General features: G+C 40.6%; 1 protein-coding gene across 11 annotated transcripts in view; it reads right to left on the bottom strand.

The window, feature by feature from the left end:
- Positions 1 to 16,518, bottom strand: part of LOC139745674 (uncharacterized) — a 365,941-nt gene that overhangs the window by 147,053 nt on the left and 202,370 nt on the right. For all 11 annotated transcript variants that reach the window (XR_011711915.1, XM_071656117.1, XM_071656139.1 and 8 more), the window contains exon 4: positions 7,874 to 7,971. Coding sequence is in view for 10 of the 11 variants with exons in the window: in XM_071656117.1 (XP_071512218.1) it covers positions 7,874 to 7,971 (98 nt within the window). In the remaining variant the exon portion in view is untranslated. The remainder of the gene's footprint in view (positions 1 to 7,873; positions 7,972 to 16,518) is intronic.

Genomic DNA, 16,518 nt, shown 5'->3' with positions numbered 1-16,518 from the left:
GACGTGCTGTCAATGGATTGAACCAGGGCATGTGAAGCATCTGGGGTAAACCATGGAAAGTTCTGTGAGGCCTGGATGTGGAAAGGGAGCTGTGGTTTCGGTGCATTATTACATGACAGCTAGAGACTGAGTGTGAACGAATGGGGCCTTTGTTGTCTTTTCCTAGTGGTACCTCGCACACATGAGGGGGGAGGGGGTTGTTATTTCATGTGTGGCGAGGTGGCAATGGGAATGAATAAAGGCAGACAGTATGAATTATGTACATGTGTATATATGTATATGTCTGTGTGTGTATATATATATATATGCATATGTTGAGATGTATAGGTATGTATATTTGCGTGTGTGGACGTGTATGTATATACATGTGTATATGAGTGGGTTGGGCCATTCTTTCGTCTGTTTCCTTGCGCTACCTCGCTAACGCGGGAGACAGCAACAAAGCAAAATAAATAAAATGAATATATATATATATATATATATATATATATATATATATATATATATATATATATATATATATATATATATATATATATTATCCCTGGGGATAGGGGAGAAGGAATACTTCCCACGTATTCCCTGCGTGTCGTAGAAGGCGACTAAAAGGGAAGGGAGCGGGGTGCTGGAAATCCTCCCCTCTCTTTTTTAATTTTCCAAAAGAAGGAACAGAGAAGGGGGCCAAGTGAGGATATTCCCTCAAAGGCTCAGTCCTCTCTTCTTAATGCTACCTCGCTAACGAGGGAAATGGCAAGTAGTATGAACAAAAAAAAAAAGAAAATATATATATATATATATATATATATATATATATATATATATATATATATATATATATATATATATATATTCTTTCTTTCTTTCAAACTATTCGCCATTTCCCGCATTAGCGAGGTAGCGTTAAGAACAGAGGACTGGGCCTTTGAGGGAATACCCTCACCTGGCCCAATTCTCTGTTCCTTCTTTTGGAAAATTAAAAAAAAAAACGAGAGGGGAGGATTTCCAGCCCCCCGCTCCCTCCCCTTTTAGTCGCCTTCTACGACACGCAGGGAATACGTGGGAAGTATTCTTTCTCCCCTATCCCCTATCCCCAGGGAATATACAAACATATATATACAAATATTTATTTAAACTTATTTAATGATGATCCTACAAATGAACTATTTATCAAAGTTACATTTACAGTTGAATAAAAAATTATGAATTGTGCCAAGCCTTCTTTGCCTATTCCACAAATATACCTACGCATGCATTTCTTAAGAAAGGGAGTCACTTGAGTTGTTGACCAGTTAATTAAGATTTTTAATGTCTCTAGGGATGATGGTGAAGAGCCTGAGGGTTGGAAGAATGCATGCACAGTGCTACTGTACAATGGCAAGGGGAATAAAGGTGAGTGTTCCAACTAATGAGTGCACCTGTTAAGTTGTATGGTAGTGGTGATAGCGATGGTGAAGGCATGCGCAGCATTTAACTAGGGAGGAACAATCTGGTTTTATGACTGTAAGAATATGCGAGGATCAGTTGTTTATTTTAATAGAATGTGTGAGAAATACTTAAAGAATTTGCTTTAAAAGATTGAGAGAAACACTTAGAGAAACAGAGTGATTTGTGTGGCACTTACAGATCCGGAAGGTCTTATGAATATATGGCATGGGAGGAAAGCTACCAAAAATAGTGAGAAGTTTTTATCGAGAGTATATATACATATATATACTCGATCAAACCACCTCACACCACACATTGTCCTTAAACATCTCATTTCCAGCACATCCATCCTCCTGCGCACAACTCTATCCATAGCCCACGCCTCGCAACCATACAACATTGTTGGAACCACTATTCCTTCAAACATACCCATTTTTGCTTTCCGAGATAATGTTCTCAACTTCCACACATTCTTCAAGGCTCCCAGAATTTTCGCCCCCTCCCCCACCCTATGATCCACTTCCGCTTCCATGGTTCCATCCACTGCTAGATCCACCCCCAGATATCTAAAACACTTTACTTCCTCCAGTTTTTCTCCATTCAAACTTACCTCCCAATTGACTTGACCCTCACTCAACCCTACTGTACCTAATTACCTTGCACTTATTCACATTTACTCTTAACTTTCTTCCTTCACACACTTTACCAAACTCAGTCACCAGCTTCTGCAGTTTCTCACATGAATCAGCCACCAGCGCTGTATCATCAGCGAACAACAACTGACTCACTTCCCAAGCTCTCTCATCCCCAACAGACTTCATACTTGCCCCTCTTTCGAAAACTCTTGCATTCACCTCCCTAACAACCCCATCCATAAACAAATTAAACAACCATGGAGACATCACACACCCCTGCCGCAAACCTACATTCACTGAGAACCAATCACTTTCCTCTCTTCCTACACGTACACATGCCTTACATCCTCGATAAAAACTTTTCACTGCTTCTAACAACTTGCCTCCCACGCCATATATTCTTAATACATTCCACAGAGCATCTCTATCAACTCTATCATATGCCTTCTCCAGATCCATAAATGCTACATACAAATCCATTTGCTTTTCTAAGTATTTCTCACATACATTCTTCAAAGCAAACACCTGATCCACACATCCTCTACCACTTCTGAAACCACACTGCTCTTCCCCAATCTGATGCTCTGTACATGCCTTCACCCTCTCAATCAATACCCTCCCATATAATTTACCAGGAATACTCAACAAGCTTATACCTCTGTAATTTGAGCACTCACTCTTATCCCCTTTGCCTTTGTACAATGGCACTATGCACGCATTCTGCCAATCCTCAGGCACCTCACCATGAGTCATACATACATTAAATAACCTTACCAACCAGTCAATAATACAGTCACCCACTCTTTTAATAAATTCCACTACAATACCATCCAAACCTGCTGCCTTGCCGGCTTTCATCTTCCGCAAAGCTTTTACTACCTCTTCTCTGTTTACCAAATCATTTTCCCTAACCCTCGCACTTTGCACACCACCTCGACCAAAACACCCTATATCTGCCACTCTATCATCAAACACATTCAACAAACCTTCAAAATACTCACTCCATCTCCTTCTCACATCACCACTACTTGTTATCACCTCCCCATTTGCACCCTTCACTGAAGTTCCCATTTGCTCCCTTGTCTTACGCACTTTATTTACCTCCTTCCAGAACATCTTTTTATTCTCCCTAAAATTTAATGATACTCTCTCACTCCAACTCTCATTTGCCCTCTTTTTCACCTCTTGCACCTTTCTCTTGACCTCCTGTCTCTTTCTTTTATACATCTCCCACTCAATTTCATTTTTTCCCTGCAAAAATCATCCAAATGCCTCTCTCTTCTCTTTCACTAATAATCTTACTTCTTCATCCCACCACTCACTACCCTTTCTAATCAACCCACCTCCCACTCTTCTCATGCCACAAGCATCTTTTGCGCAATCCATCACTGATTCCCTAAATACATCCCATTCCTCCCCCACTCCCCTTACTTCCATTGTTCTCACCTTTTCCATTCTGTACTCAGTCTCTCCTGGTACTTCCTCACACAAGTCTCCTTCCCAAGCTCACTTACTCTCACCACCCTCTTCACCCCAACATTCACTCTTCTTTTCTGAAAACCCATGCAAATCTTCACCTTAGCCTCCACAAGATAATGATCAGACATCCCTCCATATATATATATATATATATATATATATATATATATATATATATATATATATATATATATATATATATATATATGTGTGTGTGTGTTTGTGGACCGGCCAATCTTCAACTGTTTCCCGGTGCTATCTCGCCGACATGGAAAACAGTGATTAAGTGTGTTGAAATGGTCTGGTCACATGAAAAGAATGAGTGAGGAAAGACTGACAAAGAAGATATATGTATCAGAGGTAGAGGTAACAAGAAGTGGGAGACAAAATTTGAGGTGGAAGGATGGAGTGAAAATTACAAAGAAGATATATGTATCAGAGGTAGAGAGAATGAGAAGTGGAAGACAAAATTGGAGGTGGATGGATGGAGTGAAAAAGATTTTGAGCAATTGGGGCCTGAACATACAGGAGGATGAAAGGCCTGCAAGGAATAGAGCGAATTGGAACGATGTGGTTTACCGGGGTCGACATGCTGTCAATGGATTGAACCAAGGCATGTGAAGCGTCTACGGTAAACCATGGAAAGTTTTGTGGAGCCTGGATGTGGCAAGGGAGCTGTGGTTTCCATGCATTACACATGACAGCTAGTGAATGAGTGTGAATGAATGTGGCCTTCTTTGTCTTTTCCTAGCGTTACCTCGCTAATGCGGGAGACGGCAATTAAGTATAATAAACATAAATATACACATATTATCATTATTACTATTATCAGGGGAGAAAGAATACTTCCCAAAGAAGGAACAGAGAAGGGTGCCAAGTGAAGATTTTGCCTCTGAGGCTGTCCTCTGTTCTAAACATTACCTCACTAATGTGGAAAATGGCTAATATATATAACATATATGAATTTTTTTCATTATTATACTATACTTGATTGCCATTTCCTGCATCACCAAGGAAGTGCCAGGAAACAGACAAAGAAAGATCCATCCACTCATACACACACATATACATATATGCTCATATACATATACATACATATCAACATATACACATATACATACACACATATATAAAACATACTTGTCCCTCTCATCCTCCCTTAGCAAGGTACCACCAGGAACTAATGAAGAAAAGGCCTCATTCACTCACATCCTTTCTTTAGCTGTCATAAGTAAAGCATCGAAACCACAGCCCTCTATCCACAAACAAGCCCTAAAGACCTTTCCACAGTTTCCCCCTAGCTTCTTCATAATTCCTGGTTCAGTCAAATGACAGCATGTTCCCCCTGTTTACCACATCACTTCAGATCATTCTTTGTATACATATTTGTTGTTTCCTGCTTTAGTGATGTAGTGCCAGGATGAAATGAATATATGGCTTCATTTGCTCACATCCACTCGCCAGCTGCCATGCAAAATGCACTAAAACCTGATCCCCTCCCCACAACCAGGCCCACATATCTTTCTGTTGTTTTCTTCACATACCCTGGTGCAACTCACACAGCACATCTTCCTCTGGATACAGCAACACTCCAATTTGCTGCATCCCTTGCAAACCTCACATTCTACTGCATGTTCAGACACCAACACTCAAAATATCTTTCACTCCATCCTTCCACCTCCTTAGTTTCCCCATATTCCTTGTTCCCTCCACTTCTGATATATATACCCTCTAAGTATCACCCTTCATATGTCTGAAAGATTTCAGCCAACCCTCTTCTGCTCTTTCATGGGTAAGTGGGCATACTCTCCTGTCATTACAAATTTTCTGATATTTCATCTACTGTCCTAATGCTTACGGTTTCTAAAAATTCACCTTTTAATTCTCCATATATTCTAATTTCATCCTTTTTAAGCCACTCATTTTCTAGCTTCCTTCTTATGTATCTAATCACAAATATCTGATTTTTATGTTTTCCCTTATCTGAAAAAATCTTAAATAAAAAGTCAAACAAATATTCTTGCCAAGTTTTGGCCATGTGCATGCTTAATAAAGCCTTTCCTAGCATGGTGTAAATGCTGGTCTAAAGTCTACTTGCCTTGGTTTATGGATTCCTATCTATCTCGTTCATGCAATCTACTCATATTCTTAAACTGTTAATTCATTGGCACAAAAATAGTTCCTGTCCAGAGAATTATTTCGAGCCTATCAGTAACAAATACTCTACTTCCCAAATTTTGTCTCAGTCACACTGTCCAACAGTAATTCTAAAAGAACTTCCCTATTCATTCCATAACAGTTACTCACATTGATGAGTGTGGATATTATTTAATCAAACATTCATTTAAAGTTTTACCTTGCTGAAAATGAAAACACTCCTGAGCATCTGATTTAAACACCCTAGTATTACTCCATAACTTCTATTCTATACCATAAATTGACACAGTGAAATGGTACATTCAAAAGTTACAAATATAATTCAGGGACCCCTTTACACTACACCCTTACTTGTACAAGGAGGCCAGGGGAGCTGAAGACCTCCACATCTTGACATGAAGCAAGGCAGTCCTGTAAGTTGCTGCTGGTGCTGCTGTTCTGCGGCTGTGTGTTAAAGTGTAAAAGTGCAAAAGTGCCTACAACTCTCATGTTACATTCATCGTCTTTTGTTTACTTCATATTCTATCTATCCATATTAGCTTGTAACTCTGAGCAAAAGTAGCTGCAGGCCACTTTCATCTGGGGCCACAGGTTCAAGAGTCTAAGCAAAATAAAATCCTCAGAGATACTTTTTTTCCATGAGTTTGCCATTTCCTCTGTAAATGAAATGCCAGGAGCAGACAAAGAAATGGCCTCATTCAGTCACATCCATTCTCTAACTGTAATGTATAATACCTAAAAACCAGAGACCCCTAACCAAAATCAGGCCCCACATTCCATTGTTTCCCAACTGCTTCATATGCCCTGGTTTCATGCATGTTTGCCATTTCCCGCTTCAGCAAGGCAACACCTGGAACCACCAAAATAATGGCCTCTTTCATTCACATCTACTCTCTAATACGCTGCCCCAAAAACAAGAGCCCTCAGTCCACAATCAGGTTCAATGGACCTTTCCTTGGTTTCCCCCACCACTTCATATACACTGGTTCAGTCCAGTGACAGCACTTGGTCCCCTGTAAGCCGTGTTGCTTCAGTCTGCTTTTACAACCACGTGCATACCTTGCATCCTTCTGCATGTTCAGGTCCAGAGCCATCTTTCACTACATCTTTCTATTTCATCCTATGTTTCATCATTTTCCTGTTCCTTCCACTTCTGACATATATTCCTTTACATTTAACACTTCCTCACTCATCTTCACCATATGTCCACATCATTTCTTCATATCCTCTTAAGCTCTCCCATGCATATTTCTCTTACTACCACACCTCTCTCTTACTCTATCATTTCTTATACCTCTCTCTTACTCTATCATTTCTTATTCCATTAACCCTCCTCACACCAAATATTGTACTCAAAAATTTCATTTCCAACACATTAAATCTATCCTTTACATTTTTGTCTAAGGCTCACATCCATAAAGCTTTGACTACTAGACCATGAAACATACCCAGTTTTGCCATTCAAGCCAATGACCTCTCTTTATGCACATTCTTCAATCCCTCTCACTCACCCTATGGCTCTCTTCAGTTCCCATGGTTCCACTTCCTGCCATATCCATTCCTTGGTATCAAAAACACTCCACTTCAGATAAGTTCCCATTTAAACAAACTCCAAATAATCTGTCTCTTTTTACTGCTAAGCCTAATAACCTTCCTTTTATGCATATATACAGTCAACCTCCTTTTTTCATACACTCTCTTAAACTCTATGCTGTTTCTTACTTCAATCTGCCACCAGCACTCTATCCTCAGCAATCACCAACTGACTCACCTCCCAGGTCCCTCCATCCCAGCTGACTGCATATCTGCTCCTCTCTCCAAGATCCCTACATTAAACTCCCTCACCATCCCAACCATAAACAAATTAAACAGTCATGGTGACATCATACACCCCTGCACCAGACCCATCACCCTGGACCCCTCGCCCTTCTTTCTACCTACTTGCACACATCCCTAAGTCTCTGGATAAAAACTTCTCACTGCTTCTAATAGCTTCTTTCCCACAACATATATATATGTAGGAAAAAACATATCTTCTTTCTTATGACTATTGTTCTGTTTGGAATTACTTGGATTTTCATGTGTCAGTCTAAAACTGTATCACTAAAAGTAGAGAGAATATCAAATACATAAATAACAAGAAAAAAGAAATTTTCATTTCATAATTAGATTCTTACCTTGTCTTCCTTCCAAATGAAGCAAGTGATTGGCTAGGGTCGTGTAACTGCAAGCATTTGCAAGTTGAGCAGCTGTCTGGCCATTATTGTTGCGATTCCTGAAAGTTAACTCTTATTAACTTGTAATACAGGTTTGCCTTGGTCACAACCTTTTTAGACACTGTCTCAATAATTTCTTCCAAAGTAAACATGTTACAGCACATTCACAAAAAAAAGTAATTCATACATATTGTATCATTCTCCTAAAGCTCTTGTTATTGAATTTGTCAACATATTCATCTGTACAATACTAACACTTATCTCAGGCAAAAATCTAAGTTAGTTTCCGAGATACAAAAATTTTGAAATATATTTTCCTACATGGTAAATGATTTCATTATAGTGCAACCAAAGTCATCCTCTGCAGAAGGTTGCATTGGAAAAGAACATTAACAGAAAAAATAGCCAGAACTTCATGCCGAAAAAACTGGAGTAATACAAGGAACCTGTCACCTTACCTTCCCTGTCCATTCACTGAATATGGGTGCAAACACCAAACTGTAATTACCTAGTTACACAGTATGAGAAGGGTGTTCTACAATCATGAGGCCCCATCTCTTAAACTCTGTCATGAATCTTTTCAAACTTTTGTCAACTGTCAACATTCACACTTTTCTACCTTAGCTTATTCTGTTCATCCACAACTATGTTATCTATATGTTGTATTTATATCTTTTCATTAAGTTCTAGCTTAAATTCTTGTTATCTCTCTTTGTTCTACCTTTCCATCTCATGAAACACTGATCTCATTCAACACTGTCAAATCCACTTGAAACTTAAGGGCTTTTGATTAACTCTGCCACTAATCATCTTTTTTACATGTTGGGCATATTTATGGCCTCAAACTTCTTCCTGTAACTCAGCTCTTTTTTGCCTTTCTCTGGACCTCTTCTGTACTTCATATTTCTTTAATCCTTTGGCTGCAATATCAATATCCAATTGCATTCATAATGAGTCTAAATTCTCCAATGAAAACAAAAATGGTAATTGGCCTGTAATTATCACTTTCTGATCAAGGCAAAACCAGAAGGTTTCCATATCAGCCATTAATATTTCTTGAAAACATCAGATAGGCAAAACATAAATTCCTAAGAATTAAATAAAAGCATTACTGGTTCGATGCCTGCATTATGGCATAAACTTCCGCAAATGTGACGAGCGTCTTGCTCCACACAATCATGGACTTACTGTACAGGGCATGAAAAAAAGTGGTAGAATTTAAAGGCTCATTAAAACTTGTCAAAAACATGATACACTATCATTATATTCTTGTTATTATCATTAGACTTAATCGCTGTTTCCCACATCAGCGAGGTAGCACCAGGAAACAGACGAAGAATGGCCCATCCACACATATACACACATATATACATAAATGCCCACACACACACACACACACACACACATATATATATATATATATACATATATATATATATATATATATATATATATATATATATATATATAGCAGTAACAGTACTCCTGAAACAGGAGTTGTGGAAGTATGTGATAGAATGTAAGAAAGTAAATTCTCGATTAATATGGGTAAAACTGAAAGTTGATGGAGAGAGATGGGTGATTATTGGTGCATATGCACCTGGGCATGAGAAGAAAGATCATGAGAGGCAAGTGTTTTGGGAGCAGCTGAATGAGTGTGTTAGTGGTTTTGATGCACAAGACCGGGTTATAGTGTTGGGTGATTTGAATGCAAAGGTGAGTAATGTGGCAGTTGAGGGAATAATTGGTATACATGGGGTGTTCAGTGTTGTAAATGGAAATGGTGAAGAGCTTGTAGAATTATGTGCTGAAAAAGGACTGATGATTGGGAATACCTGGTTTAAAAAGGGAGATATACATAAGTATACTTATGTAAGTAGGAGAGATGGCCAGAGAGCGTTATTGGATTACGTGTTAATTGACAGGCGCGCGAAAGAGAGACTTTTGGATGTTAATGTGCTGAGAGGTGCAACTGGAGGGATGTCTGATCATTATCTTGTGGAGGCTAAGGTGAAGATTTGTATGGGTTTTCAGAAAAGAAGAGTGAATGTTGGGGTGAAGAGGGTGGTGAGAGTAAGTGAGCTTGGGAAGGAGACTTGTGTGAGGAAGTACCAGGAGAGACTGAGTACAGAATGGAAAAAGGTGAGAACAATGGAAGTAAGGGGAGTGGGGGAGGAATGGGATGTATTTAGGGAATCAGTGATGGATTGCGCAAAAGATGCTTGTGGCATGAGAAGAGTGGGAGGTGGGTTGATTAGAAAGGGTAGTGAGTGGTGGGATGAAGAAGTAAGAGTATTAGTGAAAGAGAAGAGAGAGGCATTTGGACGATTTTTGCAGGGAAAAAATGAAATTGAGTGGGAGACGTATAAAAGAAAGAGACAGGAGGTCAAGAGAAAGGTGCAAGAGGTGAAAAAAAGGGCAAATGAGAGTTGGGGTGAGAGAGTATCATCAAATTTTAGGGAGAATAAAAAGATGTTCTGGAAGGAGGTAAATAAAGTGCGTAAGACAAGGGAGCAAATGGGAACTTCAGAGAAGGGCGCAAATGGGGAGGTGATAACAAGTAGTGGTGATGTGAGAGGGAGATGGAGTGAGTATTTTGAAGGTTTGTTGAATGTGTTTGATGATAGAGTGGCAGATATAGGGTGTTTTGGTCGAGGTGGTGTGCAAAGTGCGAGGGTTAGGGAAAATGAGTTGATAAACAGAGAAGAGGTAGTAAAAGCTTTGCGGAAGATGAAAGCCGGCAAGGCAGCAGGTTTGGATGGTATTGCAGTGGAATTTATTAAAAAAGGGGGTGACTGTATTGTTGACTGGTTGGTAAGGTTATTTAATGTATGTATGACTCATGGTGAGGTGCCTGAGGATTGGCGGAATGCGTGCATAGTGCCATTGTACAAAGGCAAAGGGGATAAGAGTGAGTGCTCAAATTACAGTATGAATGTTATCATTCATGTAAGTACAGCAAAACTTTATTTGCTTTGAGAGTTCTTCAAAACGTTCAAGTGTAATGGGATACTGATACCAGTTTATCCACCGAGATACAAATCCTAGAGATTATGGTTAGTAGTTTATGCCACAGTATTAATATTAAAGCTTATTGATACAGTGATTAAATTGATGAGAACTGCTATTGACGTTAGTGTAAATAAATTATACATTTCCTTTTTTCCATAGCCAGAGGTTGAACCATTATGTGACATTCATTTTTTTCATTCATTTCAAGCTAGAAGTTTCAGTTTTCTAAATTGTTTCTTACATTTTTCATATGTATATATATGTATGTGTGTGTGTGTGTGTATATGTGCGTATGTATGTGTATGTGTGTGTATGTGTATATGTATATATGTGTATATTATCCCTGGGGATAGGGGTGAAAGAATACTTCCTACGTATTCCTCGCGTGTCGTAGAAAGCGACTAGAGGGGACGGGAGCGGGGGGCCAGAAATCCTCCCCTCCTTGTATTAACTTTCTAAAATGGGAAACAGAAGAAGGAGTCACGCGGGGAGTGCTCATCCTCCTCGAAGGCTCAGAGTGGGGTGCCTAAATGTGTGTGGATGTAACCAAGATGTGAAAAAAGGAGAGATAGGTAGTATGTTTGAGGAAAGGAACCTGGATGTTTTGGCTCTGAGTGAAACGAAGCTCAAGGGTAAAGGGGAAGAGTGGTTTCGGAATGTCTGGGGAGTAAAGTCAGGGGTTAGTGAGAGGACAAGAGCAAGGGAAGGAGTAGCAATACTCCTGAAACAGGAGTTGTGGGAGTATGTGATAGAGTGTAAGAAAGTAAATTCTCGATTAATATGGGTAAAACTGAAAGTTGATGGAGAGAGGTGGGTGATTATTGGTGCATATGCACCTGGGCATGAGAAGAAAGATCAAGAGAGGCAAGTGTTTTGGGAGCAGCTGAATGAGTGTGTTAGTGGTTTTGATGCACGAGACCGGGTTATAGTGATGGGTGATTTGAATGCAAAGGTGAGTAATGTGGCAGTTGAGGGAATAATTGGTATACATGTGGTGTTCAGTGTTGTAAATGGAAATGGTGAAGAGCTTGTAGATTTATGTGCTGAAAAAGGACTGATGATTGGGAATACCTGGTTTAAAAAGGGAGATATACATAAGTATACTTATGTAAGTAGGAGAGATGGCCAGAGAGCGTTATTGGATTACGTGTTAATTGACAGGCGTGCAAAAGAGAGACTTTTGGATGTTAATGTGCTGAGAGGTGCAACTGGAGGGATGTCTGATCATTATCTTGTGGAGGCTAAGGTGAAGATTTGTATGGGTTTTCAGAAAAGAAGAGTGAATGTTGGGGTGAAGAGGGTGGTGAGAGTAAGTGAGCTTGAGAAGGAGACCTGTGTGAGGAAGTACCAGGAGAGACTGAGTACAGAATGGAAAAAGGTGAGAACAATGGAAGCAAGGGGAGTGGGGAAGGAATGGGATGTATTTAGGGAATCAGTGATGGATTGCGCAAAAGATGCTTGTGGCATGAAAAGAGTGGGAGGTGGGTTGATTAGAAAGGGTAGTGAGTGGTGGGATGAAGAAGTAAGAGTATTAGTGAAAGAGAAGAGAGAGGCATTTGGACGATTTTTGCAGGGAAAAAATGCAATTGAGTGGGAGATGTATAAAAGAAAGAGACAGGAGGTCAAGAGAAAGGTGCAAGAGGTGAAAAAAAGGGCAAATGAGAGTTGGGGTGAGAGAGTATCATTAAATTTTAGGGAGAATAAAAAGATGTTCTGGAAGGAGGTAAATAAAGTGCGTAAGACAAGGGAGCAAATGGGAACTTCAGTGAAGGGCACAAATGGGGAGGTGATAACAAGTAGTGGTGATGTGAGAAGGAGATGGAGTGAGTATTTTGAAGGTTTGTTGAATGTGTTTGATGATAGAGTGGCAGATATAGGGTGTTTTGGTCGAGGTGGTGTGCAAAGTGAGAGGGTTAGGGAAAATGATTTGGTAAACAGAGAAGAGGTAGTGAAAGCTTTGCGGAAGATGAAAGCCGGCAAGGCAGCAGGTTTGGATGGTATTGCAGTGGAATTTATTAAAAAAGGGGGTGACTGTATTGTTGACTGGTTGGTAAGGTTATTTAATGTATGTATGACTCATGGTGAGGTGCCTGAGGATTGGCGGAATGCGTGCATAGTGCCATTGTACAAAGGCAAAGGGGATAAGAGTGAATGCTCTAATTACAGAGGTATAAGTTTGTTGAGTATTCCTGGTAAATTATATGGGAGGGTATTGATTGAGAGGGTGAAGGCATGTACAGAGCATCAGATTGGGGAAGAGCAGTGTGGTTTCAGAAGTGGTAGAGGATGTGTGGATCAGGTGTTTGCTTTGAAGAATGTATGTGAGAAATACTTAGAAAAGCAAATGGATTTGTATGTAGCATTTATGGATCTGGAGAAGGCATATGATAGAGTTGATAGAGATGCTCTGTGGAAGGTATTAAGAATATATGGTGTGGGAGGAAAGTTGTTGGAAGCAGTGAAAAGTTTTTATCGAGGATGTAAGGCATGTGTACGTGTAGGAAGAGAGGAAAGTGATTGGTTCTCAGTGAATGTAGGTTTGCGGCAGGGGTGTGTGATGTCTCCATGGTTGTTTAATTTGTTTATGGATGGGGTTGTTAGGGAGGTAAATGCAAGAGTTTTGGAAAGAGGGGCAAGTATGAAGTCTGTTGGGGATGAGAGAGCTTGGGAAGTGAGTCAGTTGTTGTTCGCTGATGATACAGCGCTGGTGGCTGATTCATGTGAGAAACTGCAGAAGCTGGTGACTGAGTTTGGTAAAGTGTGTGGAAGATGAAAGTTAAGAGTAAATGTGAATAAGAGCAAGGTTATTAGGTACAGTAGGGTTGAGGGTCAAGTCAATTGGGAGGTGAGTTTGAATGGAGAAAAACTGGAGGAAGTGAAGTGTTTTAGATATCTGGGAGTGGATCTGGCAGCGGATGGAACCATGGAAGCGGAAGTGGATCATAGGGTGGGGGAGGGGGCGAAAATTCTGGGGGCCTTGAAGAATGTGTGGAAGTCGAGAACATTATCTTGGAAAGCAAAAATGGGTATGTTTGAAGGAATAGTGGTTCCAACAATGTTGTATGGTTGCGAGGCGTGGGCTATGGATAGAGTTGTGCGCAGGAGGATGGATGTGCTGGAAATGAGATGTTTGAGGACAATGTGTGGTGTGAGGTGGTTTGATCGAGTGAGTAACGTAAGGGTAAGAGAGATGTGTGGAAATAAAAAGAGCGTGGTTGAGAGAGCAGAAGAGGGTGTTTTGAAGTGGTTTGGGCACATGGAGAGGATGAGTGAGGAAAGATTGACCAAGAGGATATATGTGTCGGAGGTGGAGGGAGCAAGGAGAAGAGGGAGACCAAATTGGAGGTGGAAAGATGGAGTGAAAAAGATTTTGTGTGATCGGGGCCTGAACATGCAGGAGGGTGAAAGGAGGGCAAGGAATAGAGTGAATTGGATCGATGTGGTATACCGGGGTTGACGTGCTGTCAGTGGATTGAATCAAGGCATGTGTATGGGGATGGGTTGGGCCATTTCTTTCGTCTGTTTCCTTGCGCTACCTCGCAAACGCGGGAGACAGCGACAAAGCAAAAAAAAAAAAAAAAAAAAAATATATATATATATATATATATATATATATATATATATATATATATATATATATATATATATATATATGTTTATGTTCATGTTTATGGATGGGGTTGTTAGGGAGGTGAATGCAAGAGTTTTGGAAAGAGGGGCACGTATGAAGTCTGTTGGGGATGAGAGAGCTTGGGAAGTGAGTCAGTTGTTGTTCGCTGATGATATAAATATATATATATGTGGTTTCAGAAGTGGGAGAGGATGTGTGGATCAGGTGTTTGCTTTGAAGAATGTATGTGAGAAATACTTAGAAAAGCAAATGGATTTGTAAGTAGCATTTATGGATCTGGAGAAGGCATATGATAGAGTTGATAGAGATGCTCTGTGGAAGGTATTAAGAATATATGGTGTGGGAGGAAAGTTGTTAGAAGCAGTGAAAAGTTTTTATCGAGGATGTAAGGCATGTGTACGTGTAGGAAGAGAGGAAAGTGATTGGTTCAGTGAATGTAGGTTTGCGACAGGGGTGTGTGATGTCTCCATGGTTGTTTAATTTGTTTATGGATGGGGTTGTTAGGGAGGTGAATGCAAGAGTTTTGGAAAGAGGGGCAAGTATGAAGTCTGTTGGGGATGAGAGAGCTTGGGAAGTGAGTCAGTTGTTGTTCGCTGATGATACAGCGCTGGTGGCTGATTCATGTGAGAAACTGCAGAAGCTGGTGACTGAGTTTGGTAAAGTGTGTGAAAGAAGAAAGTTAAGAGTAAATTTGAATAAGAGCAAGGTTATTAGGTACAGTAGGGTTGAGGGTCAAGTCAATTGGGAGGTGAGTTTGAATGGAGAAAAACTGGAGGAAGTGAAGTGTTTTAGATATCTGGGAGTGGATCTGGCAGCGGATGGAACCATGGAAGCGGAAGTGGATCATAGGGTGGGGGAGGGGGCGAAAATTCTGGGAGCCTTGAAGAATGTGTGGAAGTCGAGAACATTATCTCGGAAAGCAAAAATGGGTATGTTTGAAGGAATAGTGGTTCCAACAATGTTGTATGGTTGCGAGGCGTGGGCTATGGATAGAGTTGTGAGCAGGAGGATGGATGTGCTGGAAATGAGATGTTTGAGGACAATGTGTGGTGTGAGGTGGTTTGATCAAGTAAGTAACGTAAGGGTAAGAGAGATGTGTGGAAATAAAAAGAGCGTGGTTGAGAGAGCAGAAGAGGGTATTTTGAAATGGTTTGGGCACATGGAGAGAATGAGTGAGGAAAGATTGACCAAGAGGATATATGTGTTGGAGGTGGAGGGAACGAGGAGAAGAGGGAGACCAAATTGGAGGTGGAAAGATGGAGTGAAAAAGATTTTGTGTGATCGGGGCCTGAACATGCAGGAGGGTGAAAGGAGGGCAAGGAATAGAGTGAATTGGAGCGATGTGGTATACCGGGGTTGACGCGCTGTCAGTGGATTGAATCAAGGCATGTGAAGCGTCTGGGGTAAACCATGGAAAGCTGTGTAGGTATGTATATTTGCGTGTGTGGACATATGTATATACATGTGTATGGGGGTGGGTTGGGCCATTTCTTTCGTCTGTTTCCTTGCGCTACCTCGCAAACGCGGGAGACAGCGACAAAGCACAAAAAAAAATATATATTTTTTGCTTTGTCGCTGTCTCCCGCATTTGCGAGGTAGCGCAAGGAAACAGACGAAAGAAATGGCCCAACCCACCCCCATACACATGTATATACATACGTCCACACACGCAAATATACGTACCTACATAGCTTTCCATGGTTTACCCCAGATGCTTCAAATGCCCTGATTCAATCCACTGACAGCACATCAACCCCGGTATACCACATCGATCCAATTCACTCTATTCCTTGCCCTCCTTTCACCCTCCTGCATGTTCAGGCCCCGATCACACAAAATCTTTTTCACTCCATCTTTCCACCTCCAATTTGGTCTCCCACTTCTCCTCGTTCCCTCCACCTCCAACACATATATCCTCTTGGTCAATCTTTCCTCACTCATTCTCTCCATGTGCCCAAACCAT

This window comes from Panulirus ornatus, chromosome 4, assembly GCF_036320965.1.
Source record: "Panulirus ornatus isolate Po-2019 chromosome 4, ASM3632096v1, whole genome shotgun sequence".
In the NCBI taxonomy this organism is placed as follows: Eukaryota; Metazoa; Arthropoda; class Malacostraca; order Decapoda; family Palinuridae; genus Panulirus; species Panulirus ornatus.
The sequence above is the reverse complement of the archived record's forward strand: the minus strand, read 5'-3'. Positions and strand labels throughout refer to the sequence as shown.